At 41.6% G+C, this 27,851-nt stretch overlaps 1 protein-coding gene across 4 annotated transcripts in view; it reads left to right on the forward strand.

The window, feature by feature from the left end:
* The window catches only part of DPP6 (dipeptidyl peptidase like 6), a 582,220-nt gene that overhangs the window by 303,325 nt on the left and 251,044 nt on the right, over positions 1 to 27,851 (forward strand). Inside the window, exon 1 of one of the 4 annotated variants that reach the window (XM_026097088.2) lies at positions 5,136 to 5,564. The exons of the other annotated variants lie outside the window; for them this stretch is intronic. Within the exon in view, the coding sequence (XP_025952873.2) occupies positions 5,508 to 5,564 (57 nt within the window). The 5' untranslated portion in view covers positions 5,136 to 5,507. Of the gene's footprint in view, positions 1 to 5,135; positions 5,565 to 27,851 lie in introns of those variants that run through there. 4 annotated transcript variants of the gene reach the window in all.

Consider the following 27,851-nt stretch of genomic DNA (forward strand, 5'->3'; position numbering starts at 1 on the left):
GCAACCCAGAATAGTGAAAGGCTGTGACACAGCTTTTCATGTGGATGAGATGTTGGCACAGGGAGTGGGGAGAGTGAGATGCACCTCAGGAGAGTAAATCAGTCATCTGTGCAGGACCATGGATAGCCTGCGTTGTATAGATCCTTCAGTCTCCCTTCCCACTCTAGGAAAGTTGGAATGCTGGGGGATAAGGTGGCTGCAGATGTATTAAATCAGACTCAGACATTAAATGGACTTTCTTCTCCAGGAGTATGCTACTGGTCTTAGAAGCATGGAGCATGGTTCAGCTGGACCTTCTCCTCACGGTGGTTTGCTGTTGCTGGGGGAGCTGCCAGCCTTCTGTCCTCATTCTGCTGTTTTCTCCCTGGAAAGCAGCAGCAACTGAACACTGTTCCCATTGCATCCTGTAGGCCTGTTTTGATCCAAGCTAAATCAGTCACCTTTCAAATGACTGAATGCTAAAATCCATGGCTACGTCATTTTTTACAGGCTCTTCTCATCTTCCCATAGTGGATGTCGGTGCCAGCAGACTCCTTCTCACTTACTAAGTTGTCCTACTAGTATCTCCTAGCTCCATAATACTATATTTTTAACCTGTAACCTGTAGGACTTTTCCTTTGTATCCTGCCTGTGAGAGAGCAAAAGAAGGGGTTTGTGCATTTGCTTTCACATTGCCACAGATTGCCAGAGTATGTGCTTTCTTGGGCCATGTACCCTTCCCGAACTGCCCTTCCCGAACTTCCAAACCAGGCAAAGGGACAGGAACTAATACATATCGAGTGTGAAGTGCAGAGGGACTGGCTGTACAAAAACAGGTTGAGTAAAGTTTTCTGCTGGAGGTATTGCGTGATAATGCGCCAGGTACTAATGGTTTAGACCCACTAAAATTTCAGTAGGATCTGGTCTTTATCTAAAGAAGAGAGAGCAGCAGCAGCCTGTGCAAAGATGTAGTTAATCAAGCAGTATTCATTTCTACCCACTGGCTGCAACTTCCTTGATGTAGTTGTGAAGGGGGAATAAATAGCCTGTTTGGCATAGCCAGAACTCCAGGCTTCAAAGGAGCAGAAGGACTGTGCCTCCAATGACTAAACCCACTGCTGCTGCAGGCTTGTTAATGTCCTTGCTTAGCCAGTACTCTCTTGAACAGATGTGTGCAATCAGGGGATTCTCTGCATGTACAAGCTGCTGTTGGATCTGGCCTCTCTAACATGTGGTGCTTGTGAATGCTCTGCACAGACTCCTGAGGCCCATTGCAGCTTCCCGTGGAGGGGCTGCGCTGGATCCGTAGTCAGCAGAGATATCCATTTATAGGGAGGGACAGGATCAAGGATAGCCTTAGTAAACAGATCTGTTTAAAAATTTCTGGGAGCAGTAACAAACTGCTTCTTCCTGTAGCATGTGCTGGCGTAATGCACAGTCATACCAATGATTATTTTGGTTTAGATCTTAAGAGTGCACAGCTTTTCATGGCCGTGACTTTTTAAGATTTTAGTCCACTTTGTCTTACAGAACCATTGCAACATTATTTTCCATTTGTAACATTCAAGATGTGCAACAGTCTTTGACCATCAGGGAGCTTTGTGGTGGTTGCCAAGATGCTCTCCAAGAACTCATGGGAGCACATTTTGACACTGATTCTAGACCACAGTTCCTCTGTTCCTCTCAGTCTCAGGAATGAAACGGTTCCTTCTAGCAGTAAAGGTTCTATGACACATATGTGACTGATTTGTTACAAGGTAATTAAAAATTATCTGTCTTACTGCAGTGCTGCGTGGCTTTTTGTTGAAACGAGCAATCTGGGTGAAGATGAGCTGAGAGTCTGGGAACAGGTCATTTCACCTGTCATTTGCTCTTCTACTGGTGGAAGGAAAACAGGCTGGCTGTCTTGCTAAGGTGCTGGAGGAGCTAAATGATGTCAAGAGTGGGGATACCATTCAGGTGGTTGTAATCAGAGTTTTGGACATGCAGCCTGGTTAATAGGGAGAGCTATCTGTGGTTGTAGTGGTGTTCCTGAATTGTCCCAGTGGTTGCCTAGTATGGAGCTCATTCATTAATGGAGGGATGCTCAACACCTGAGGCCAGCTTGTGCAGCAGGGAGCAAGCTTGGAGAAAGCCCTTCCATGGCACCCAGAGTGGCCGTCTGAGAGAAACCCTTTGCAAGGGACTGGCAGTAGGGGAGGAATGGCCTGATGCATCCTGCAGCCCATCGGGGAGGAAGAATGTGCTGCACCTCTTACTGAGATTAGCTAGGATGCTATGGAGTGGGGTAAGGTGGGAAGGTCATATTCCTGGCATCCTTCTCTGTCAGTGTCTCCTACAACACACTAAGTGGTATTGTCTGTGCAAATCCTTCTGCCTGGGTAACTGCTGGGGTTGCCAGAAGTTGATCTTATCCTGTGATAGGGAAGTATTAATCTTTCATAACTGATGACTCAGCCAAGCAATGAAGTTGGTACGCTAACATAATGTGGAGATCAGGATAGACAGCCTCAGCCATGCTAATATGAAAGAGGATAATTCTGTGCCTGTTAATAATCACTATTTCTGAATGGCAACAGCCACTGCTTGCTCTTCCAGTGTCTCCTCAGGAGGCCCATTTGGGAGTCCCTGCGATGGGGAGACTGGTGGTGACAGAGAGCTGGAGGATGTCATCGTCTCCTGCTTCTGCATCCCCCGGCAGTGAGCAGTGTTGTATGGACACCAGAGGAGGTGAACCCTCGCTGCAGGCTCGGGGATGGTGGAGAGGTACCACTGGATGGAGATACTGGAGCGTTTCAGTAACACTGGGATCAACGTGCCAAAATGTCGGGACGTGCAGTGAAAATGTTCAGCATCGCAATACACCTAGGCAATGGAGCTGAACCACGTGCATTTGCATAGTTAACTGCTGGGCTAATTAGCACAATTAACTCATTATGTATCTGACAATAAGCTTATTAGAAGAAATCTAAATTGTAAGGAAGAACGGTGATTGCCACGGCTAGTGAAAACTGTCTTAAATTGTTGACTGTGAAAGAATTGAAAATGCTTGGAAAGGGCATGCAAAGGTAAACAAATAGGAGCGAATATATTTATTTTCAATAAATGTAGAGTTAACAGTTCAGTGGTTGCTGCTGTAAGTACTGAGGTGTTGGGAGCACAGTGAAAAAGACTGTGCAGTGAGAAGGATCAGTTTTGCAGAAATTTCCGGGACATCTTGTAGGGAAGTACAAAAGCAAAATTCAGTTTGATTTAGTTTGAAGTCATCCTGGAAACAAAAATAGCAAAAGTGTGAAGTAAAGTAAGACTCAATTGCTACCCACAACAGGTAGAAAAATAGACTGAGCCAATTGGAAAATTCAAACTGATCCAGTCATACAAGACCTTGAAAGCAATCCTGTTCTAATGGCTGGGGAAAAATGTCTGAGAAAGAATAGCCTCAATATAAACATCTACAAAATATTGCGACTAAAACTGTTGGGACAAAAGAGATGAAATTGCAGTGTATGCTGGGGTTGTGCCATAGTACAACCCAGCAAGAGGTCAACACAGGCTGTTAGAATTAAATGTAAATTATTACTTCTTGTTAGAGAGGTGTTTTTCACTTTTTTTTAATGAGCTGTTGCCTGGATTCTGGCATCTGGGGCCAGACAATGTTGTCCAGCTTCCTAGCAGCAAAATTACATATTGCAGATTTTTTTGGCAGTTTATATGACCTGATGTGATGTGTGATGGTGAAAATGCAGAAATACTTAGGAGATCTTAATGATGGTTGGTAGATAATCTCTAGGAAAGCTCAGCCCGCTGTTGATCTGTCCCTAAGCTGAGGATCAAATTCCTTCCGAGTGCAAGGAGCACTGCTTTCCGCTGAGTTGTGTTCTTGGTTAATGTGACCATGCATAACAAATCTGTGAAGTAAAGTTGAGTCTCGAATGGGGCATAATCACTTGATTGCCAGATAGTTTGATAGTCCCCTTACTTAGCTGGTTGCCTGAAGACTTAGCAGAGATCCCAGTATCACATGACTGAGGAACATTTAGCTTTTATACAAAGCTACAGCACAGATGTGAGCCCTAAGCCAGATCCAGTCCAGCCCTTTGGGCCTGCTAGGAAGGAGGTGAGGAGGAGGTGAAAGGCAGCATCATGGCAGGTTCACACCACCTGATGTTGAGGTGAGCTGGGCATTGCAGCAATCTCCAGCAAATTTAGAACAACCTTCATGCTGCTCTAAGTTCTGTCCAAGTGCACAAGATTCCCGAGGGCTATTGGTGCACAATACTTGCCTTATGCGCCATGAATGCCCCATGTCTCCCTCCAGCACTTCTTGTGCTGGCAGCAAGGCAGGTGAATGGTGCCGAAAGCCTTGGTTGATAGCTCCACTGTGTTGGAGAGGTCTCTGCTGTGCCAGGTGGCCCATGGGGAGATGGCTGAGGCAGAGCAGCGCGTGCCTCGCTTGCAACCGGGCAGTGTGACCTACATGGCAGCTCAAAGTTCACAGAAGGCAGCAAGGATAACTGAGAAATGCAAAGTAGCCCCCATGGGATTAGGGATGGAGACAGATGCCTGGGCAGGGCAGAAGCTGGGGACATGTGTCACCCCAGTGAAAGTGCCACCCTTCAGCAGCCAGGCAAGCGGCTCACCAGGGATTGCCCGGGCTGTGGGCTTCCCACCGGTGGGAACTGCTTCCCCTGAAGAACGTGTTGCATCCTCCCCAGTCGCCCCATTTGCAAGGGAGGTGGGGCAGAGAGGATTTTCCCACCGGTGCATGCTGCACCTTGGAGCCGTTTCCCTTCGGAGCTGGGGACTGCAAGCAAGTGAGGGCTCTGGGGTGTTTGCATAGGAACAAGTTGGGATGAGAGGCGAGTGCTTTCTGCCAGAGATGCTTTCTGCATTCGCTGGGCTCTCCCTGCTGCTAGGAGAGGCACGGGGGATGTGGCGGCAGCGGTGGGGGCTTGGGGGGGAGGCTTGGATTCCCGAGCCCGTGTGCTGCGGCTCCTTTATCCCGCTTGCGGGAGCGAGGATGACTGCTGAGCTCCATGCTGCACCTTGCGAGCGAGGCACGCTCTGCTGCGAGCTGGCCGGGGCATGCGCAGCGCTCGTGCTGCCGCCGTGGAGGTGGGGAGCGAGGACCACATCACTGTCTCCCGGCTCGGAGCTGCCAGTTGCTGGTTGCCAAGCAGTTATCATTGTTTCTGTGACGATTGCAGAGGCTGTTGCTAATTGAAGAAGCCCCCACAGCATCCTTTTTTTTTTTTCCTGCTCCTTCTTCTGCTTTTATTTTAGAGGCTCAAGGGGAAAGGCAGCTAGACTAGTGCTTTTTTGCATTGCATTTTTATTTCTTCTCATGGGGGTGGGAAATTTCTCAGCTGCTGATTAAGTGATGGACTAGTTACTCATCCTTATCCCTTTAGTCTCTGTGTGTATGTGTGTGTGTACGTCTGAACACACACACACACAGACAAGCTTACACACATACACACACTCTGTAAAATCCTGTTTGCCACTGCAGTGGGCACAAATAGGTGAGCATGACTACAGCCAAGGAGCAAAATGCATCAGGGAAACAAGCCCAACAACAAGAACAGGTAACGCATATTTTCCTTGATTTTAAAACAAATACAGATTTGCATTGTATGGCTCTGTGTTTCTTGTATGATTTATTTTATTTTTTCCTTGGTGTGCATTCCTAGAATTGTCAACTGAGTCGCCAGTCAGTGGCGAGAGGAAAGTACTGGGTTCAAGGTCTGCCTTCTTGGTGTCTGTGTGTGGGGAGGGGGGGACGGGGAGCTGAAATTGTGCTATTTTTAACAGACTGCACCGTTTTCTCGAGGCTGTAGAGGTTTGTTCCGTAACTAGTTCTGCATGTGCGTGCGTGTGGTTTACAGCATGTTGGGACAGAGGCCCCTTCTCGCTGGAGTAATCCCAGCTTTGCATTAGGAACTTACAAGGCTTTTTACAGCTACTTTGCAGATGGACATAAAATTGCACAAGTAGGTTTCAGCTCCTTACTTTGTCGTGCACTTTCAGTGAATTTTTAGCCTGGTGTTTTCTCCGAGAGGCACTTCAGGGTACAGCGTGTGCTGGGAATGTGTGTGCAGTCAGGATACAGGGGCAAAATCCAGCCATAAGTAGGCATAACTCATTGACTTTGGTGGAAATTGCAGTGCTTGCACCATATCTGAATTTGATTCATTTTCTTTCCCTGGGTAGATGCGTTATGTGTTTCTGTAGAGGTAGAAAGTTAAAGACTTAATTTTCTCTGCCACGTCTGGTTTCGATAGAAGTATTCCTATTTGACTGTACTTATCAGGACAGAATGAAGTAAAAACTTTCCCTGTCAAAAGAAAAGCAGAGGCTGGTGGAGAAGGGCACCTCGTTAGCTGTAAGCGATGGGTACAGCTAAGAAGTGGTGACACAAGGCAAAGTCCGGTCTGAGATTCCTGGGCTCCGGCTGAAGGCTGCAAAGGCTCAAGGGCTCCGGGCGCCAGCAGCTCAGCAGCTCCATCCTGCTCCAGACCCGGTTCCCGTCCCTGCGCACGGGCGCGCTGCCGACGGGGACGCTGGGCAGGCTCCGCGCTCCCTTCTCCCAGCCGTCGGCTTTCATTGTCTCCTTAAGACATTGGAAGTTCGCCACTTTAATCATCGGTCAGGACAGCATGCAAGGCTATTTTAAACAGATCTCTCGGGACACAAATTAATTCTTAAAATAGTTCTTCCTTGCTTGATAGGCTGAGAGCCTGGCACTTTTTTTTTTTCCATGATGCTTTATTTTAGGGAAATGGGGAGGGGAAAGCATGGGGCACCCTCACGCTAGAATTAGCATAGTATAATCTGCATTTTTCAGGGTGACATTTTACTAATAGCCAAAACAGGACTAATGGTTCAGTTAAAATAAGGAGAAAACAACTCTGATACTGCGAGTGAAGAAACTGTGCCTTCCGCTAATCTTTCATCTGCAGTGCTTTTCTGCTTCTCTTTCTCTTGTTTTTGGAATATGTATTTTTTGTCACTATTTGCTGCAGGTTAAAATTAATACAGCTGTATTTCTAGGAGGAAGGAATGTAAAAATTGCCTTGTCTGAACAAAGAGAAATGTGAGACTCTCCCTTCCCCCTTCTGAAAGCTATGTAAAAGTGTCAATTTTTGTAAGTTAAAAAGTGAAAGTCAGTTGCCTTTTATAAAAGAACACTGTTTTTATTTCAAGCAGTGTTACCTGTCAAATGCCATTTTGCTACTGGCTTGCCATGTCTTTGCTACTTCTTTCTTCCCATATTGAAGTACAAATGCCCAGAATATGTCTTTAGTATTATGCAGTCTTGATTGAATGTATTCTATAGCTGATTGAGTTGCAATAATATTCATGTGATATGCTTAAATATTCTAAAAGTACATGCTCTCTCAGCTTTGCCCTAGTGTGAGCATGAAATAGCAACATCAGGCATATATAAATATCAATGATATTGATGAATATTAATGTTTGAGTCTGTAAGCAACTTTCCTCACTCCTGTTTTTTCTTTTTTTTTTTTCCTTAATGCGTTATTAAAATGACTTGACAGTGGGGGGCCAAATCTAATCTGTGTCCATTGATTTGAGTGCACTTTTATGTTTTTACACCACATGCAGATCTAAACTCTTCTTTAAAGTAGTTTATAATTGAGCAAAGACTCTATCCAAATTCTATTTCCAGTGGAAAATTGGCTTGTGCATATCAAGAAATAGTGTTTATTTTCTTGCTAAAGATGATCAAGCAACTGAAAGCTGTACCTGGGATAGAGCTGAAGGCAAAGTGCTAGTCTGATTGTAGAGGGTTCAGTCTTTTTTCAGGAGCAGCTGCTGCTGTCATGAGAGATTGTGACTGTCCCTTTTCTGTATTCCTCATTGTGACATCTTCTTGATCCAGAGGTATGCAAGCTACACAGCTGGCTGGAGTATATTCTGTGTCTCCTGCCATGCTCACCGAAACAGAAAATGGTCACTAAAAGACACTGCAAAGCAGGGTGGGGAAAGTTCAGAAACATCTGCAGAAGCTTTGCATGTGTAAGCGAAAATCAAATTCAGACCCACGCGTCCATAGAGAAGGGAAGGTGTGTTTCATCCAGAGATATGAAAAAATTATAATAATTAGAAAAATGATTAGTATGTGGAAATATGCAATGCAATGCCTTACCTGCTTGAAATCAAAGAATGAGCATCCCTCTCTTATCTTTGTTAATTAAAAATGTCTCTGTTAAGTGTCATCCTGACTGGCAGCGTTGGCCACCTCCATGCTGTTTCAGCTCTTCAAATTCTAATAATTTACCTCCTTGCTCATCTGTTTCATGTGTCTACACTTCTCTTTTGGTCATAATGTACAGAAAACATTCAGTAAGTGATGGGTAACACTGTGTTTTACATCAGGTGTGACTGCTTGACCAAGATGTAGGTTGGATGCAGCTGCCCCTATACACTTAGGTACTTTTGCTATGGCCATGGTTTGTTGTTCAAATGGTTGGAGATGGATGTGGTGTATTGTACAATAATTACTGCGGCCTTTCTGCTAGATCCAGTGCTCAAAAGTCCATAGAAAAGCCTGCAGAAGCTACTAGGCTTAGGATCAGGCTCAAGGGGACTAGTAAATGTTGGTCTCTGTCTTGGGGATTGTTAGCTGGACACCTGAATATATCATTAAAACCACTTTTCTATTAAAAAAGAAGAAAATAGCCACAGTAGGTAAAGTACTGGGTCAATGTGCTATGGTAATTTACACCAGCTGAAGATAGTGTTTTAATATTAGCCTGAAAATTTATTTGTCTAATATATTGCATATAATTTAGCCTAATTCTTCCTACTTTTAATGGCCTTTGGGAATGCAAATATCTCTACAGTCATACATAAAAATAAGGAGCCTTTTTTATGAAAATGTGGTAATAGGCATAATGCTAAAATGATTCTTTTAAGTATTTTAAAAATGATTCAGCGTATCAAGGACATCAGGATCACAAATAACCAAAGAACACCTTTTATAAAACATATTCAAAAGGCTGATTGGTTAATTTGGTACTTCCACATTCAGAATAAATGATCGTTCCTGTTTCTTTTCCTGTATAAGGAAGAGCTGTCATGGATTTATAGGGAGCAAGTTCTTGCTCTGAAACACGCACACATCCTAGACAAGGTTATTAATGACTGTTTGCATGCAGCTCCATGTAGAAGACCAAAGATTAGGTAAGGAGGCAAAATAGCTCAAGGGCTGATTTTTATTGGAGTAGGCTCTGTTAATGAATGGAGTCAGATCAATAGAACAGTTCTGCCTATTAACTGTCATTAATATAATCAATTTCAAATTTTACATAACAGATGAAATTCCAAATGATAGGTGTCTTAAAGGGGAGAGAGAACACGCTTAACTTGGAGAACCTAGTCTGGAATCAGGAATAAAAGGATGGAAAAATTAATATTTCACACTTCTAATGTTCTCCTGCCACTCTGCACTTCACAGAAATAGCCTCTAGTATGTTGCAGAGTGAGTACTGTTGGAATATCTAATATACTATGCAAAAATGTGTCTCTATTGGAGCAAATTTGTCCAAAGAGCAAAAGAAAAAAGATGCACTTTAGGTGCGTTCTGCAGGCTTTTCCCCTAAATAGTTGTATTTCAGGTAATTCTGGGATTTCTGTAGCAAGGGATGTCAATCCCCATGTGCCCTATTGTTTCCTTCAAGGTCATAAATATCCTCAACCATTATAAGCTGAGTTCTGTGTTGCCACTTCATTCACAGGGCAGACTAAACCAAAAAGAGCCGTTATTGAGCTGTCTATGGCTATGCCCACATTAGGAAGTGATATGGACCCATGAGAGATGGTGCTGGGGTCCCAAAGAATGTATACACATTTTGGAGGCAGAGGGAAGGAGTATTTCAAGCTAGTTCTAGACTGGTATGATGTCTACTAGTGGTTGAAGAGCATTTTCTCATTTAGTTTCCTTCAGAAAGAAGCCAGTTTGCCTGCTCTGAAGCCAATCTACAATGTGAATTAAAGCAGGGTAGATGGCTATAATCAGGAGATCTGTTTCAGTAGTGCACTTCTGGTCTGAACAAAAATACTAGGTGTACCCCACATGTCTTTACCAGGGATGGGGGAATATATTTAAATAAATGTAATTTCATGTGTTCCTGGATCTGAAGATATTATTTAAATGTTCATTTTTTTTCCATGAGGTGTGACCTAAAATCATTCTAGATCTGCTCTGCTTTACCTGAATACTGTCCAGCAAATCTTTATCACTGGGTACCAGTTCAACACGCTTTATCTGGAAGAGAGCAACAATGCTGATTCTCCATAACACTAAAGCCTCTTTACATCATGGCAGCAGTTCAAATTGACTCCAAAGAGTGCAGGATCCCTTCACATTGTAAAGAGGCTGCAGTGAAGAGCAGGTTCAGGCACGTATTATATCCTGTGAATTTTGTCTGTCAAAATGGGGAAGGAAATTGCCTTTATATTTGTCAATCCCACACCCAGCATATGCTGGACTAAAAAGAGCCACAACTGACTTCGCTATGTATTCTTAGCAGGATTTTAGCCGAGGGTTGTAGCTTTTTATCTGGAAGCAGACTGAGCCCTGAGTGTGTTGCAGGAAAGCTCTGATTTATGGTGCCGTTAATTGGTACAGTCGGACTCCCCACTGGCACAAAATCCTTGCAGAGGGAGATGGAGGAGCACAGTGGCACACCTCTGCGCTCCCGGATTCAGCAGTGGGCTGGGAGTAGCTTGGCCTGGAGCTGTGGAACAGGTGGGAGTAGGTCTCCCAGGAGATGAGCTAATTTAGCATATTATCTCAGTGACTTGTGATAGCAGTGCTCCTACGTTCTTGGCTGGAATTGAAAACTGTCATTTCCCAAAGGTGAATCCCTGCTTGTGAGAATCCCTCTTTCTAGCTGACTTGATGCAGTGTTTTGGTTCTGCTTATTATAGTTGTACAGAAAATGGGGGAGCAATGTCCACTTCTAGAGTGGCTGGCAAGAGAAAGAAAAGAAGAAAAACCTGACTTTGACTTGCATAGAAAACAGTTGTTGTTGTTGTTGTTATTATTTTTATTATTATTTACTTTTAATGGGAGTTAGGTGTTTCAGTGCATTTTTTTTTAAAAAAGAAAACTGTTCATACGAGACTACTGTAATTTACAGAGCGGTTATCAAGAAAGAACATATCTTATTGTAGACCCAACACCGTCTTTCTCCAGGAAGTCACGGAGAACGTTTGTGTTTCATTCTGTTAATGGTATCTGATCTATTTCTCAAGAGATTAAATTTCCGTAATAGTGCTCCTGAGAACACTGTATTCAAGAACATGAAATTGCATCAAACTGGCAGCCTTTTCAAGCTGTTAATTTGCTATGTGGAATGCAGGCAGCTAAGCAATGGGGAGGGGGGACAGAGATGGCAAGGAGCACGTTTGGCATAAAACCGGAGGCTCAAAAGGAGAAAGCTGTAGAAAGTGTTTTTGGTGTTTAACACTGAAATGGAGGTGCCTCTTGAAGGCCCCAGATGTGTCAGGACCCCCTTGTGCTTGGTGATTTATGCACACAACTTCTAAGTGGTGGTGTAATTCCATAGCATGCTACCTGAGACTGTGTAAGCTTCAAATTGTGGTTAAACTTGACATGTCAAGCAGAGATTATGCGTGGGAGGTGCTGTACCACTTCTCCTTGGGATACCATTGGTTGACTGCTGCTCTCCCTATTCTTGGCATAGTTACCCTGTGTTGCAGTCCTTCTCATTAAGTTTGTCTTTTAGCTTGTGGATCAGGACAGAATAACCTGTCTGTGAAGTTAACCAGTTCTGTAGAGTTTATAAGATTGGATTCACGCTCCACAGGGAAAAGAATCTTAGAAAACTTTTCTTTTGTGGTGCATTAGCAGAGTGCTATGCACTGCTACAGTCACTTAGTGAACAATGTTTTTACCTGCTTTCGGTTCTTATGCCTTTAATGCTGCTTCTTTGTGATCTTTCTAATGCATTAAGTTGCTCTGAATCATGGTCACTTAAGATGATGTTAGAAAAGGTAGTACTTTTTAAATGATGTAGAGTACAATAATATCTATTATTTATGTATGTACGTTATTCTGTATATCTCTCACTAAACTCTTTTGTTCTTTCATCCTTTCTTTCATCTTTCTGTCTGCCCTTCCTTCTATGATTCTAAAGTCAGATTTAAGTGAGTGATAGGTTCAGAGAGGTGAGAGTGCCGACAGCAATAGAACAGGAAAGCTGAGCTCACAACACTGCCCCTTCTCCAAAGGGTGCAAAGAACTACCTGCAGAAGTGAAAACAGTGCATTGAGCAGGTTTGCAGAGTCTTTTCTAAATAGGAACTTGAAGGGAGACCTGTATTTGAAATGAGTGAGGGTAATCAGGAATGGACGAGTCAGTAAGGACTGACTTCTGATTAAAGAGCAAAGCTTGCCTGGGATTATCAGGGATCTGTGAGTGATGGTTTGGTGGCTGGAGCTCAGGATTCTGGTGCTTCTTGTGCTTCAGGCTTCCCACGTGACTTTGAACAAGTATGTTAGACATATGTCCTCAGTGCTGGTCAGCAGCTACTCTTCTGGGAGTGTGGGTGCCCATGGTCCCCTTATATTGGAATGTGTTTAAAAAAAAAAAAAGCATTTTTGTACCTGATGGTGTCTTATGAGGATAAGTACATGAAAGACTATGAGTTTCTGAGATATTATAGTAATTAAGGCTGCACAGGTAAGTACCTGAGATATCAGAGAGATGTACTGCTTGACATTTAGAGAATGTACAGAAAGGGTCGTAACAGAAAACCTGAAAGCTAAAACTCATCCTGAAGACTTAGATGAGAGTAAGAATTTCAGTGGAAAAAAGATCAAGATAAAGGCAAATCCTGGTAGGACTTCAAATAGTTATAAACAAACTAAGAGAGTAAGAGAGAGAAGGAAAAGGCATGGAATTTGGGGATTGCATCTGGTTCTAAGATTTCTGGAACTAGAAGTAAATTTACAGTTTGAGGTAGGATATGGACTTGTATTTCTGCTTTCATTTGATAGTGCAGGAAGACCTTTTCTGAGAAGGAATGGTTGAGTTCTAGCAATAGGAATACTGCAGTGTAATTAGGAGCCCATAAAGATAAAATGGGAAAGCAAATAGTGTAAGGGTGAGATAGGGATATGTGTGGTCAATGAATGAAACCTTTCAGAAGTGGAAGCCAGATAGGCAAGAGAAGAGTGCTACAGCTCAATGCCTAGGAGACCTCCTGAAAGCAAGTATAAGTATGAGGCAAGGCTGAGGCCTAGAGCCTTGTGAGTGTAGAGAGAAGGCCCTACCAAAAGTTGTGGACTTGGAGAGAATTGTTAAATAAGATGGAAAAAGAGAGGAAATGCTTACCTCCCACTTCCTTGGCCAAACTATGCATGGCAGGACATAGATAAAAATCTTCTGTAGATCAAGAAAAATGAGAGAAGAGAAGATCCATGGGCTAAAGAGTAATTGCTAACCAGCTGGAGGAGTTACGGGAGGTGCAGCTTAAATATGGGTGGATTTGGTAGTAAAAGAAGCTTACGGAGGGAAAGGAAGCTGAAGATAGGCTCATAGTAGGTAAGGAGGCAGGAGAAAGCACATGGGAACACCCTTCCCATCCCACAGGGAATGACAGCAGTAGCACTGAGACAGGGGAGGGAGAAAAATTAACTACAGCTCTGTTGTACAGAGCAGCATTCATGCTTGTTGTTCCTGGGAGAGCATTTGGCTGAGGATCTTTGCATGCTTTGCAAAGCATGCAGAGTGCTTGCAGTGCCCCATGAGGTGGCAGTGGCCACTCTGAGGGCAGCGTGCGGGCTATGTGGTTGCATTAACAGAAGAATGGTGTACAAAATGAGGAATAGCCGCAAGCTTTGCAGGACAGAGGGAGTTCAGAGCAGTCTTCCGTCTTGTCTTTGCCATCCATTCATGTTGTGGCCTTGGGCACAGCACTTTGTCTCAGTTTCTCCATTCTTCCTGGTAACTGTGTTTATCTACTGCCTACCTGGAAAGAAGCGGGGAATAAGGCTATATTTTTACCAGGTCTTACCCAGTGTCTCTTCAGAAATACCTTGCCTTCAAAATAAGTACTTTAACATATATGGGCTAAAGGCACTTCCTTCTATTCTGCCCCATGGGATGGTATGTTTGGGGGAAAGACAGCAGTGATCTTTGCAAGAGAAAACAGTCCCCGGAAGAACAGGAGGCAGAAAAGAACTTCTGTTCAGAGCCGTTTCCCTGGGTAAGTTTTCCTAATGCTTCCTGATATTATCCATAGCTGAGTGCACTGATTGCCTGTGCCCACTGCTGCTGGAGTAAAGCTTTTCTGAGGGAGAACCTGTGCTGTATACATGAAGTATGGTAATTGTCTAGCAATGCATGGCTATTACTATTATGTGATACTATTCTGTGATCAAAACTGCAGGTGGAAGCTGCAGATAGATGATATTTTCTCACAGTGAAATTTGTTCTAGTCTGCTGGATGACATCTGCTCACAGAGGTGTAACTGGGACCCCACGCTAGGGTCGTCTCTTGCTAAATAGCCATGCAGTGCTGCCATCGCAGTTATGCCTCTGGGCTCCTCCAGCACACTTGGTGGTAGGAGCTGGTGATGGGACGTGGCCATCTCCCTGGGTCCCCGTGAGAGAGGGTTTCCACTCAAAGGCATTTTGGCTTAAAAAAGCCAAAATACAAGAATGATTGCATACAGAAGATAGACTAAATTTGTTAGAATTGACAAGTGTGGGGATGGAGAGAGTTAGTCGACGGTGGATAGAGATGAGTCACTGAGAGAGCGTCTAGACATCTGGCCCTGTGTTGTTGCCTCACACTTTGGGCTGTCATAGCTCTTTCGTGGACGTATGAAGTGGCATCATCTTCTTACAGGAAAGCCTTGTGTCCATGTCACACCTGCTTTCACAGGTGCCACTACACAAGTCTTGACTTAGTGGGGAACCAAGCCCTGCATATTTATCATGGCGATGGGGGGATGAGACAGATTGAAGTAGTTATGAAGAGTTAAGCTGAGCATACAAAGGGAACAATCATGGGAAAACCTGTTAGAAAGGAGAAGAGGAAGAGTTTGAGTAAAATAGTAAAAATAAGCAAATCTAAAGCCTTTTTTTTAACCTTTCAGCTTATCTTCTTACATTTGTCAGTCTGAAAACAAATGGCTGTTTTTTGTTATTTGTAAAAACTAACAGAGATGAAAATAAAAGTACAGAGATTCACAATGCCTTGACTAAAGTAGTTTATATTACTGCTTAACTGCTGCTGTGCTTGAAACTGGAGAGATAATAAGCCTTCAGCTGAAGCAATTAGTCTGCAGTTTTTGACTCCATTACCTTCACTTATGTCTGTAGCTGAATAGTTACACTAAGATATTTAAGACTTAGTTGTAGTATATTATTGTCAAAAGTGAATTCATAACTTAGACATTGATTTATTGTTAATTTAGCTTGTCAGAGATGCCATAATAAACATGTAATTGACTGGGAGTGAATGTATGCAGCTGCATATTATATGGAATGTATTTTGTGTCTTTAATTTAGCTTAATCATACACTGTGACCAACCTCTTAACTCTTTTTGTGTAGGGTTTAAAGAGGTCTGATAGTTAATCTTCATATGGTTGTAGGAATTAATTAATGTACATTGAGTTGTAACCAGGCTTGAGTGTGTTGACAGCCTCGCACTTTTACCTTTCTGTTTTCATGGCCAAGAGCAAACGGGTTGCTTTCAAATGCATATGCAGCGTTCTGTGACTAATGGAGAGAAACTCAAGGATATACAGGGAAAACATATTGCAATTTAGCCCATACTAAAATGAGAGAGAGTAGAAGAAACACAAAGTCATTGTTTTTTAGTTGTAGAAAGCAAACTACTGCCAAGCAGATGATATAGCTTGAGGGAAGAAGTAAGCAAAAACTTCAGGCTCTTTTTTTGTTTTTAGATGCTGTGATACAAGATAAAGGAGGAGAATAAGGATAAGGAGTCTTTTTTTTTTTTTTTTTTAAGTTCCCTAAATGTTTTTTCTGTAGATGCTGTTGCACTGAGTGTAATAAACATTGACTGCTCCTCACGACACAGGAAATTTGTGTAGAAACTTCATTTTTTTTCTTAAGAAATCCTGACTCTTCACAGTTTAGTAGGATCTAATAATATTAGTAACCACCTTTTTTTATATTTTTAATGTCCCAATATGTTTGAAGCAAAAGTTGACTTAGCAATATTCCTGAGAATGCTGATCCACTGAATGTAATGAGTATTTTAGATTAATCTTGCTGAACATAATCAGCAGAGGCTTCAATTGCTTTAAATTGAATTCTTTTCTGTGGTCTTTTCCTCGTAAGGTGTAATACATGGTTTTACATGGATTATATTGATGCTTGACTTTGCTGTTGCAAGTCATGCTATAAATAGAAGTTTTATTCCCCCACTCCAAGTTAAATCAGCCAGATAAAACAAAGAACAGTTGTGAATGTATGGGACTTCAAAATCCAAGGAGAAATTGATTGAAATAGCCCTGGAAAGTACTTAGCACGTAAGGCTTGTCCATTAGTAAAATGTATATTGATTAGTGAACTTTTTGACTTTCCTTGCTAAAGGCTTTTCAGTTTTCCCTTGATGTTTAAATACCCAGGTATCTCTTGGTAGGACTAGCCAACTTTAGTTACTACTCATTTACTTGATAGCCATCACCTTCCTACCCACAGTGTCTTTAAGGCTGATAGTAAGTGAATATATGTCTTCATTTTTTTTCCCTGTAAACAAGGACAAAGGAAGTTGTTGACAGAAGGAAAAAAATCAAGGCCAACGGCTGAGGGATCAGCTAATCAGGTTATAGTCTTTATGTAAAGAATGGAAGGAAGCTTAATATTTGTAATTTAATGTGTCTAAATGCTGTTTGTGCTCCAGCCAACCCTCCTTCAATGCTGACACAGGGCTTTGCCCAGTGCAGCAAGGTGTGCTATTGACTCCTCGCCCAGGGCTTGCTGGTGCCCTTCCACCCTTGGTCCCTTCGGGCAAGACCACTGCGAACCGTAAGCATGCTCTTCTCTCTTCAGTCCGTGCAAACTTCTACACTTCTTCCTCTGCTTGACATGGCTGGAGAGAGAAGGAAGCTGACCAGAAGAGGAACTGTGTGTATTAAGTGGACTGGTCTTGAGTCCAAGTTCGGGTCTGCTCTCTTGGCCCTGGTGTCTCACGCAGAGAGAGCAGTAGGAAGGGCTGTCATAAGAGCTAAGAATGGCCGTATTTAGACTGTGGTATCTTGCCTCGTATCCTGTCTTCAACAGTGGCTGTAAGTGGATGACTAGGGATGAGTAAGAACAGGACAAGAATATAAAATACTTCCCTCGAGCACCCTCCCAGCCTCTGCCTATTTTCAGCGCAGTGACTTCTAAGTTGGATGTGATTTCTCTCTATTTAGTAATCTGTTAGATTTCTCTACCAAGTACTTACCCAGCTTCCCCTCAAAGCTTGCTAGAGCACTGAAATGACCCAGGCCTCCTCAGGTGCTCCATCTTTTTGGTAGTATTGTTCTTGGAGATTAGAAGCCTGTGTCATTCTCTAGTGGGCAGCTTGGACACAAGTGTGTTAAGGGCTTCAGTACTGAGGTGGGGCTGCATGTTTGTAACAGACTATCCCTGTTTAAAACAGAGCCTATAAGGATTTCTGGAAATTAGATGCATCTGAAATATGATGTAGAGCTGTTCGAAGCCAGTGGTCAAACTGAGAAGAATTCTATTGACTTCATTGAGCCTATGCTATCTTTCACCACTGTGAAAACCCTTATGTAGAAAATTGAGGCTTTAAATCTACAAGAGCAAAAAACTTATTGCTAGCAGTTCTTTTCCAGCTGTCCCATTCTATTTTCAGCTGGGTTTTACAATAGAAAAAGCTAGATATTGTAAATGATTCTTCTCTGTACAGTTCTATCGTGATGGGAAGTAGTGCTACTTTCAGAAGTCAAATTTCTCCTGGTTGTTCTGATGTGTGAACTCCAGTGGAGCTTTGGCTGAGAATGGACTTCATGATTAGGAGCACAGCATAAATCAGCCCATGTTTACATGCTGGAACAAGGTTGCAGGTCTGGTCTTCTCATCATTTGTTTCAGGAGATTTATTGGAGCGCCTGTTGGCTCCCCTGCTCTTGCTTGTGGGGAAATCGTGTTCGGACTGGTCTTCTGCTGACCTGGACGTAGGACGTGACTAGACTGCACCTGGGAACCAGAACTGTAGGCCTTCTGCCAAACCTCCCTGCCAGATAGTGTAGACTTCCTGTAAATTCCTATAGGTTCCTGTAAATTCTAGAATTTCTCCATTCGGTTATAATGCTCTTAGCATCTGGGTGGATCAGTAAATAAATTGCCATTTTGTGTCTTTTGCCAAAAAGGAGAATTTTTTTCTAGCTTTTCAGCGTCCGGGTACAAATTACAGGGGAAAACTACATGATCACCAGATATTACAGTGATCAATGGCATACAGCCACTGTCACAGGCTGAGCCCAGAGTTGAAGTCTTTAGTGTTTGCATCATAGATTAGAGATATTTGAAACCATGATGTATTGTTTTTTACTGTAAAATGTAGTTCAGCCATGCACTGCTATTTCCATCAAATCATCTAATTCAAGATATTTTGGGCAGAACTTTCAGACTGGAGATTTAAACACTTTTGGACTGTAAACTAGCTTTCACTTCATAATTTTTAATGCATCTACATTAAAATGGAAAACAAAAAAGGATTCAGCTTTGAGTGGGTGGGGACTTACCAAAATAAAGAACTCTCATTGTTCTGAAAATTGCTTCCTGCTGCCAAAATATGGTATAAGCTCTATGTTTTTGTTCCTTTGAAAAATCTGAAAAGTTGAATTTTTGCCCCAATTTGTGGTACAACCAGACGTAATAACCCTGCATTCCCCAATTAATATATCAGAAAATTGTAGGATCATAAAGCTCTTCCCCACCTTGCTCTAAGAAAGAAAAGAGGGGTTGGCTTGTTGCTACTTTTGTTTAAAAAAAAAGAAAAAAAAGAAAAAAAAAGGTCTTTTTTGCACACAAAGATATGAAGTAATTGAGTTCTTCAAGAGGCCATGTATAATACACATGAGAAATAATGTATGTGCTTGAGGCTAAAAATATAAGCCTAAATGAATCCTAGTGGGATGCTGGGTGTTAATGCTACTTCTAGTCCTCTCACTGAACCTAGACCTTATTTCTCTTTGCTCTTGTTTCTCAGTTTGCTTATCTTTCCCTTGACCTCTATTAAAAAAAAAAAAAAAAAAAAAAAGAATCTTTTCATTTGTTGGTTTTTCATTTGGACAGTGCAGCTGAGTTGCTGTGGCATAATCTGCTGTAATGCACAGGTTCTGCCTAATACTGCAGACAAGAATACATGTGCCAGAGGTTTTGTGCAAGCAGTTAATGAGTGAGCACAGTGGAGCTACACAGATATGCCCTTTCTCCAGGGAGACAGCATCATACATTTTTTTAAACCATGTAAACCAGTTATATACCCTGTTTTTTTTTCTGTTGTTTTCAGGTTCCTATTCTTTTGACCACAAATACCTATGGTTTGCCAGAAACAGTGCATCTAACATCCACTAAACCTGCATTTTGTCTTTCCCTATCCAATTTCTTGAGTAAATGCTTTGTGTCAGTCAAGGAGAAACTTTTCTGAGGAGGAAAATGGAATTAATTTGTTTCGAACCGTTCACCAAATACTGTTTGTGCTTTTACGTATGGTTGGCTCCTTGTCAGGTGTTATGCATAACTTTTATTTATTTTTATTGCTGAAACTGCTGATAAAACAAGGGATGACAGTTGCTCTAAGGAGACTGAATTTAGGTGACACTCAGATGTTTGCACTTCATTACTTTTCTTTGACTTGACAGTTTCCATACAGTTTTTTTTCTATCAAAATAGCCTTCAATTACCAAATGAAGATTAGTGCGTGGCCCTAAGCCAAAAGACTGTTGAGTAGCATTTTTTTTATATTCTTCATCAACATGGATAATATAACTAGCTCAAGAATAGATCAACTCTAGTTAGTTTCTGGAAGGCTGATTGTGTCAGCCATGAAGACCTAAGCTTGTCTGAAAAAGGTCTGATATTGACTTGTCTGCTTGCACTAATTGTCTTTGAAAATTTTAACTACCAATATTTTTTTTTCTTTCATATCTTGGGATGGAGGAGAGAATACACAAAAATAGTGTATTAAGCCACATTATTACCTTAGGCAAACAGAACAAAAAAAATCATTTACCTCTGCTTTGTGAACCTGGATTAAGCAAGAGAAGGCTACAAACTTTCTTTAAAAAAAAATAAAGAAAATCCATCTGTGAGTCTTGCCTGCAGGAATTATGGATTTTAGGGAAGAAAGATTTTTGCAGAAGTTGCTGTTGCTAATCTTTCTGAACTCCCTCCTGGGAAGTGGTATGTAAAGGGGCTGGGAGACTGGAGGCAGTGTTGGTTTCTCCTGCCTGGCTGTGCCCCTCTTAGTGCCCTCACTGCTGTGCTCCCTGACACCGCAGCAGAGAGGCAGATGGCCGAGGATGGCATTGAAGACTCCTGCCCATTTTTAGCAGCAGATTTCAGTGCCTGCGAGCCATCTACTCTTTTTTTTTAATTGGAAAATGCTTCAAACTTTGTCCGGAGGATAAATACTCAGGATGGAGTTTAGAAAAGCTGGGATAGTTTCCCATTTTTCTAATTTTATTTTATTTTATTTTATTTTATTTAGGTTATTTTGGAGAAATGTCCTCCTCAGATTTATCTGCGTATTGCTGCTGAAGGACATGGTCCTGCCTGTTTGTTGTGAAGTATGGGCACACTCTTCAGGGATGAAACACAGCCGTAATAACTGAAAAATTTGCAGTGTCTTATTTAGACAGCTGGGATTTGGCAGGAGATGACCAGTTAACACAAAAAGCCAGGAAGAAAATCAAATAGCTGTGGGAGATGTTGAAAGTAACAGATGAGAAGAGGTTGCTTGCAGAATTTTGATTCTACACAATAAATTATTGCTGGCAAATTGAACTGCTGCCCACTTCTCAGTGATATTAGAGAGCTGGAAATAATGCATATTTTGGCCAGGCAATCATCTACTGTCTTTTTTTTGACAGGCAAGTAAAATCTGAATGAGGAAAAGGACTAGTTAATCATTACTTTATGTAACCTTTACCAGCATGAAACAGTCTTGACATTTGAGTGCCAGTGTGCAGTGTTCATTTAAATGAGGTCTGTTTTTTTTGCAGTGAGATCCAGGGGAAAAACACAAGGAAATACTTGGGAGTGTTTCAGGGGAGTCTAATAGAATTAGGTGTTCAAATCCAACTGGAAATGACAGTCTCAAATGTTTTAGCTTACTGTGTACCACACACTTGGTAAATAATACCCAGGAGGGAAATTGTTGAGTCGTGATAAATTGTTGAGCATCCAAAAGCTATTGTTGGTCTCACTGGGGACTGCTGAAAGCTCAGTGCTCTTGAAAATCAAGCCAATTACGTAGGTGCTTATGCACAGGCGTTGAAGGCTCACTTTTCTTGTGTATGAAAAAGGATGGATATTTAAAAGCTTTCTGCTGTTACTGGCCATTTATTTCCACCCCCTCCCCACCCCCATTTTTTGGGGGAAAACAACTAAAAAGGCTGCATACTTTAAACAAATATATTTGAACTGCCATGGAGTCAAATTATAGTATTTCTCTTTGGGAAATAGAGGGTGGTCTGCTGGCCAGTATTAAGAATCTCAGTATCTGAAATTTTAGGGCACAAAATAATCCTTTTGAGTTTTCTTTTTCTTTTTTCCTTCTTTGCATCCAAGAGATAATAATGGAGCTAGTTTGCCATTTTGGTGATAGAATATAGTTTTGTTTTCTCTTTTAATTGGAATTTGACAGATTTGGAAAGATCTCAGGACAGGAAATGGTCTAAAATAACTATTTATATTGTTAGTAATAATGAAATATATAGGGTTATGTTATTTAAATACAGTCTGTTTACAGAAAGGTGTGTTTTGCTAAACGAGCTCTTTCAGCAATGTGCAAGCAGTCGGACAATAATACTCAACACTTTCTTCATGCTTTGTCTTCAAATTGCTCTTAAAAATATTCTTCCTGACATCTCAGTGATATAGGTAAACTGTATTACCCACACTTGGCAGAAAGAAAAGCTTGATACAAGAATGAAGTAACTTGCCCAGGGCTAAATTTCTCCTGTGTTTCAGCTTCCAAGTCCATGTGACGCGATGTTGTTCTGTGCTGTGGGGAGCTACCAGCTGTGGTCAGCACTAGCCTCAGGCAGTTTACTGCAATGTGTAAAGCATTTTTGAAAATGTTAACAATGATTTATTCATTTCTTTATTTGTTTACTCAAATTTCTGCTCTTCTAAAGATGATCTCAGCATCTTTATGGGCACCTCTGGAGATCTGACAACCATTTAAAGAAACACCTCCTAAAACAGACTCTAACTAGTGACTGTAGATCTTAACGCTCCAGTAGCATTGCCTGTGCACCCATTGGTCCTACATGTTCATGTATACATGCACACACACATGTGCAATCCCACCATGAAAATCATCAAATGAGTCTTTGTGGCTGCCAGGTCCCACTGAATTTGTAACTTGAGAACAAGAAATCACTGCCTTAAGGCCAAGATACATCCAGAAAGGTAATAGGCAATGTCTTTGCTCTTTGACAGGCAGCATTTTTCAGCTCCCACTGGATTTCTTTTGGCCTAAGCAAAAACTGATTTGGGAAAGAAAAAGCAGGCTGCCCTTCCTCCTCCCTCCCTTCAAGTTGCTGATCTCTACAGTAAAGAACAGTCTTTCCTTGCTGCAGGTGGCTTGAAATTTGATCTGTTTTGTTGTTTGTTCTGAAAGGAAGAAGAATTTCATGGAATCTGCTGATTTGGGGTCAAAAAAATCCGAGAGCAGTGGGGGAATGTTTTGCAGTGATGGGAGAAAATGGGCCCCAGTACTGCTTATCGGATGTCATTATATAACCTCTTCTAACATCTGAGTGCCTTACTGCTGTTAATGAATTTAACCTTAGAGGTAAGGATGTTGTTGTAGATTACGAAGCCTGAAAAAGACCATTTTGATTGTTTACTTTGTCCTAAAAAGCATAGGCCATACACTTGCCTTTAATTTGTCTTCCCCTTTTCATAGAGAAAGAGGCACTGAGGCCCAAAGAGATTATCCAGCTCTGTCCCCAACTAGGCACTTAGCCCCCATCTCCCAGTTCTTCAGTACTTTTGCCACTGAACTAGTCTTTCTCCTAGAAAACTCAGTGCCTCCTGATATCACCTGGCAGTGACTAGAGTCTGCCATAACCTGCAAATGTGCTCACTTCCCTTGAGGGGAAGAATTTATGCCATTCCTTAGCCTGCAAATAGGAATGGCTTTAGGAAGCTGTTACCACTGCTGCTTTTAGCTTTCCTACCAGGCAGACAGTTCTGTGGCCATTGGTCATTGGCCTAGAGAAAAGAAATATGATGAGACTTTCAGGAAGATTCCAGTTTTTCTCTTTTTGGTTCTCATAACATGGCAAAACAACTGCATTTTCGGTATGCCCCCAATAATGAGGACAAGGCAGGCCTAAAGAAAGTGTGAAGGCTGGAGGAATGGGAGCCTTACCTTGAAAACAGATGAAAAATAGTGTATTAAAAGTATATGTAGGGAAGAGGAGAAATCACTAGTAACATAAATCATCATCACCGTCTGTTTCCTTGAGTTATTTTAGGTAATTCTGCATCTGAAATTAAGGATAATTTCTGTCCTGAGATGCTCTAAGTGGACTTTCCCCTTCCCCATGGCTCTAGAAGTATGAGCTGTGTAGAGCTGGCTGGATGCTCCTATCCACTCTCAGAGCAGCTGCTGCCTTTTCTAGAAGGCAAGGATCCTGGCACTAGGGAGCCTGCAAAACATACTCTTTTCAGAAAGTACTTTCCAGTTAAGTAGGATAGCTCTTCACTTCTAACTAATGATTTCAAATGACTCTCCTTTCTTGGCATAATAGTTCAATTTCAAACGTATTTGTAATAATGTTCTCTTGGTTGTTTGAAGAACTTATATTCCTTTGCAAACGTTCACAATATGGAACACTACTCAAAATATTTAGTCTGCTTTAATTAGATCCTTGTATTATCAAGCAATACACACAAATGTGCACACGTGCATGGATATACACAGTATACCAAAATAACCTCCTGTATCCAAAGAAACAACCAAACAATAGTTGACGCAAATGGTGGAAAGCTTGAAAAAAGCCCAGACATCTTATTCAAGGGATTTCAGTAAGGTGGTCTTTCATAGTACGGATGAACTTTCTCTGGGCATGATCTGGGACTGTAATATTGAGTTTACTATGTAGGACTTCCAACTCATTTGTTGTAGGCATCAGAAGGCAGGTAGTGACTGAGACAGGAGGATGGTCCAGTGGCTAAGGAGGTTAAATGCTATCAAGGGCCACCATGTGCTCCCTTGTGACATGTTGTTCCTATGTGATGCTGAACAACTCTCCTTGGTCAAATTTTTCACAGGTTCCAGAGCTCCCAATTACCTCCCTGCCCTCTTTTTTTTTTTCAGTGCTCAAATGGAAGTCATTGTTCAGTGGGGCTCCAGAGCTTAAACCAGTATTTTTTTTCTGAATTTTAGAAGTGCCAGGTATTTGTAGCTGCAATTGAAATAGATAGGAGCTACACTTAACTATGTGAACTCATGATAATTACTCTGAAGAAATCAGATCTTAGGCATCTGAAATTGGACACCCAAAATTAGCAAACGCTTTGACTTTAATTCTCTGACTCAGCTTCCCATCTGTGCAATGGGTTAAGGTCTTCTTTTCACCACAGAGATGGTATGAAAAGAAAGCGATGAATATCTGAAGCAATCACATATTGTAGTGATGAGCTCCCTAGAAAATGCTATGAGAAAATTGATAACTCTGCCTTTAAAGCAGGTCATGATTGCGTGCTGCAAATATGGCCACACACAGAACGGTGGGGATCAACTGAAATATCGAAGAGACCTCATTACATGCGAGCACCAGTCACTTGATGCAATACATGAGGCAGATGAAAGTTTGTGTGAACATGTAATTAGACTCAAGCACAATGCAGACGCACGAGGGGTGAGTTGTGGCTTGTGGACCTTGAGGCTTAATCCTGACATTTCCCAACTTACTACTCACATATGAACCTTAACCTTCTTTTAAGGTAGTTTTTGTCTGTAATTACTGCATCAGGGTGAGACTTTCAAAAACACTTGGCTCTGTCCAGTCTCTGTTGCCACCAAAGATAATAGGACTTCATGGATGACTTCAGTGGGAACAAAGTTAGGCCAGTGCTGAGTAGTATTCAAGTTACAAACTATCATTAATGTTGCAAATTCTCTGAAAAATATACTGGGAAAAATGCAGTATTTAATGCATGAACTCTGTTAAGCACTTGTCATTCCGAAGGACTGTTAGCTTTCACTGTTAAGAACAACCTTGTATGTGATATGCTAGTATTAGGTACTGGCAGTGTTTACTGTTTGCTAGTGCATAACATGAGTATGCACAATTTCTCTTATTAACCTTGAATGCAGACTTTATAGACCAGATTCTGAGCTTCAGAAACCTTGAGGTAACCTACAAAGATTTTTTTTCTGATATGCACTGAGTGGCACTGAAATGATCCAGAGTCAAGTTTTATTTTATGCAAGCATCAGAGATCAAAACCCTATTGTGCTGGGTTCTTATCAGACACTGCCATGAAGATGTGGCAGTTTAAATTGATGAAATGGAAAGAAAGGAATTTTCTTATTCCTGTTTTACATACAGAGGAGGCAGAATCTGGCTTGCAGGAAGCTGAACTCGCTTTGCACTTACCTAAGAATAGGAGATTTCCTCCAAGTCAGACAGGAAATCTCTAGCAGAATTGTTAAGACAATCTAGATCTGTTAGCCCATAACTGTAATTTTAGCAGTGTAATTCACTTCTCATTTCCTTCGCAGATACGTTCCTCAAGCCTGGACACTGAACTTCTGTTTTATTTTTCCTCACTCTTTTAAGACTTTTTCTGTTCCTTTCACTTACGTAGTCTTATGTTAGTAGAAAACAGTTGTCTTCCTCTGCTAAAAATAAAATTTGTCTATTTTAGGTTTCCCCATAGTGCCTACCATGTCTCTTTTGGACACTAAACTTTGGAAATTGGAGTGTACTGAAGTGAATGTTACAGAGTATTCTCACTCTGCACAGTGAGGCTTCAAGTGAGCCAGCAACTGAATAGACATACCTCTCATTTCTAGGAAAGTGCCAACTTTGTCAAACTAAAACCTTGTTTTGGAAAGCACTTGTCAGCTCTCTTTCATGGAAGCACAATGGTCTAGTATACTGTCTTTTTTCCATTTTTTCATGCATTCCACCCACCATGGTGAGGTAGGATAACCAACAACAATAGTAAACAGCTTTCATTACCCAGGTGCAGACTGACATCTACATTCTGGAGGACACTGTCTTTGCCATAGGGTCTATCATTCTGATTTTTCTGTTTCTGAGACAGCCACATCTAGACTAGATGTAGCTAGACCAGATGGATTAATAATGATAGGTGTTTGTTATCCAAGATACTATTTTTTTCTGGGAAAACGTCATCTAAATCTGATTTGATTGACCTTTCAACACCCTTTATTAGCCAGCAAGTTTAACTCCTATTTTTCCCAATAATATCTAGTAACTCTAGTCATGGATGGAAAGCCATTATGATGGTCTCTGCTTCCAAAGAAGTTAAGATCCAAGTGTAAAGCAACAGAGCATGTTGATAATAAGCAGAAACTGTGAAACAGAAAGAAATAGGAAGGCAATAGAAAGGCCACTCTCTTCCTGGGACTTAATAAGGCTCCTAAAGCGCAGAGCTATATATTGAGCACATTACAATATCTGGTATCAATGAGTAAAAATGAATGATGTACTCATCCAAAAACAGTGCAACTGTCTGGGAAATCAGTGGGATTTTTCTTCAGTTGGACTTTAAAAGGAAAGAATCAGCAGAGATCATGGACTTGCAAGTGCAATCCCTTCTCCCAGTTTTGTAATCAGGAGGGAAATTTGGAGCACAGCACAAAAAGCCCGGCTGGGTGTTGGCTCGAAAGACAGCCTCTGCATTGCTTATTGCCTGCAGTGGTTCTGGCATCACGATTCAAAGGGGAATTTGAACAAAGTGATTTCATTATTCCTCCTCTCCCAGTATCTCATCTCTTTCTGTTTTATGAGTGCTGAACTTTCTATTCTAAATTCTAAATTTGTTTTAAATAGTATTTCTGTGTTTTGTTTCCTTTTACTTTGTTTATTATTAGCAAAAGAAAAAAAAATCTAACAACCCTAAGGAGATTGTAGCAGTCCATATGATGATGAGATTTTAAATGTTAGATATAAATTAGTTTCAGGAATATCAAAGTTTCATTCTCTTATGCAGCAGGAATGTGTCATTATGTATATACCTGTTAGCTGTATGTTCTTAAGAGCGGTCAGGATTTCACACGGTGTGCACTCTTGTGAGCCTCTCAATAAGAGACAAATGAAGTTCTGGAGGTCTCTGTTACTTGGTAGCTTGAAATCTCACTCCTTGATCAACTACACTTCAAGATTTGTTCCTACAAGTAGCAGCACTCCCATTGCTTGCAGACTGTGACCAAATTCTGTGCACTAGTGCACACCTATGGTTTCCATGGGCTCCTATGAGAATACTGCCTGCACCTCAGAAGAAGAAGAAAAAGAAAGCCTGTGATTTAATTTAGCTGATTTTGCAAGGTAGAGCTTTATCCCACTAGAGTTCTGTAAGATAAAGGAAATGTATGAAAATGAGTTTTCCACC

This window comes from Dromaius novaehollandiae, chromosome 2 (assembly GCF_036370855.1).
Source record: "Dromaius novaehollandiae isolate bDroNov1 chromosome 2, bDroNov1.hap1, whole genome shotgun sequence".
In the NCBI taxonomy this organism is placed as follows: Eukaryota; Metazoa; Chordata; class Aves; order Casuariiformes; family Dromaiidae; genus Dromaius; species Dromaius novaehollandiae.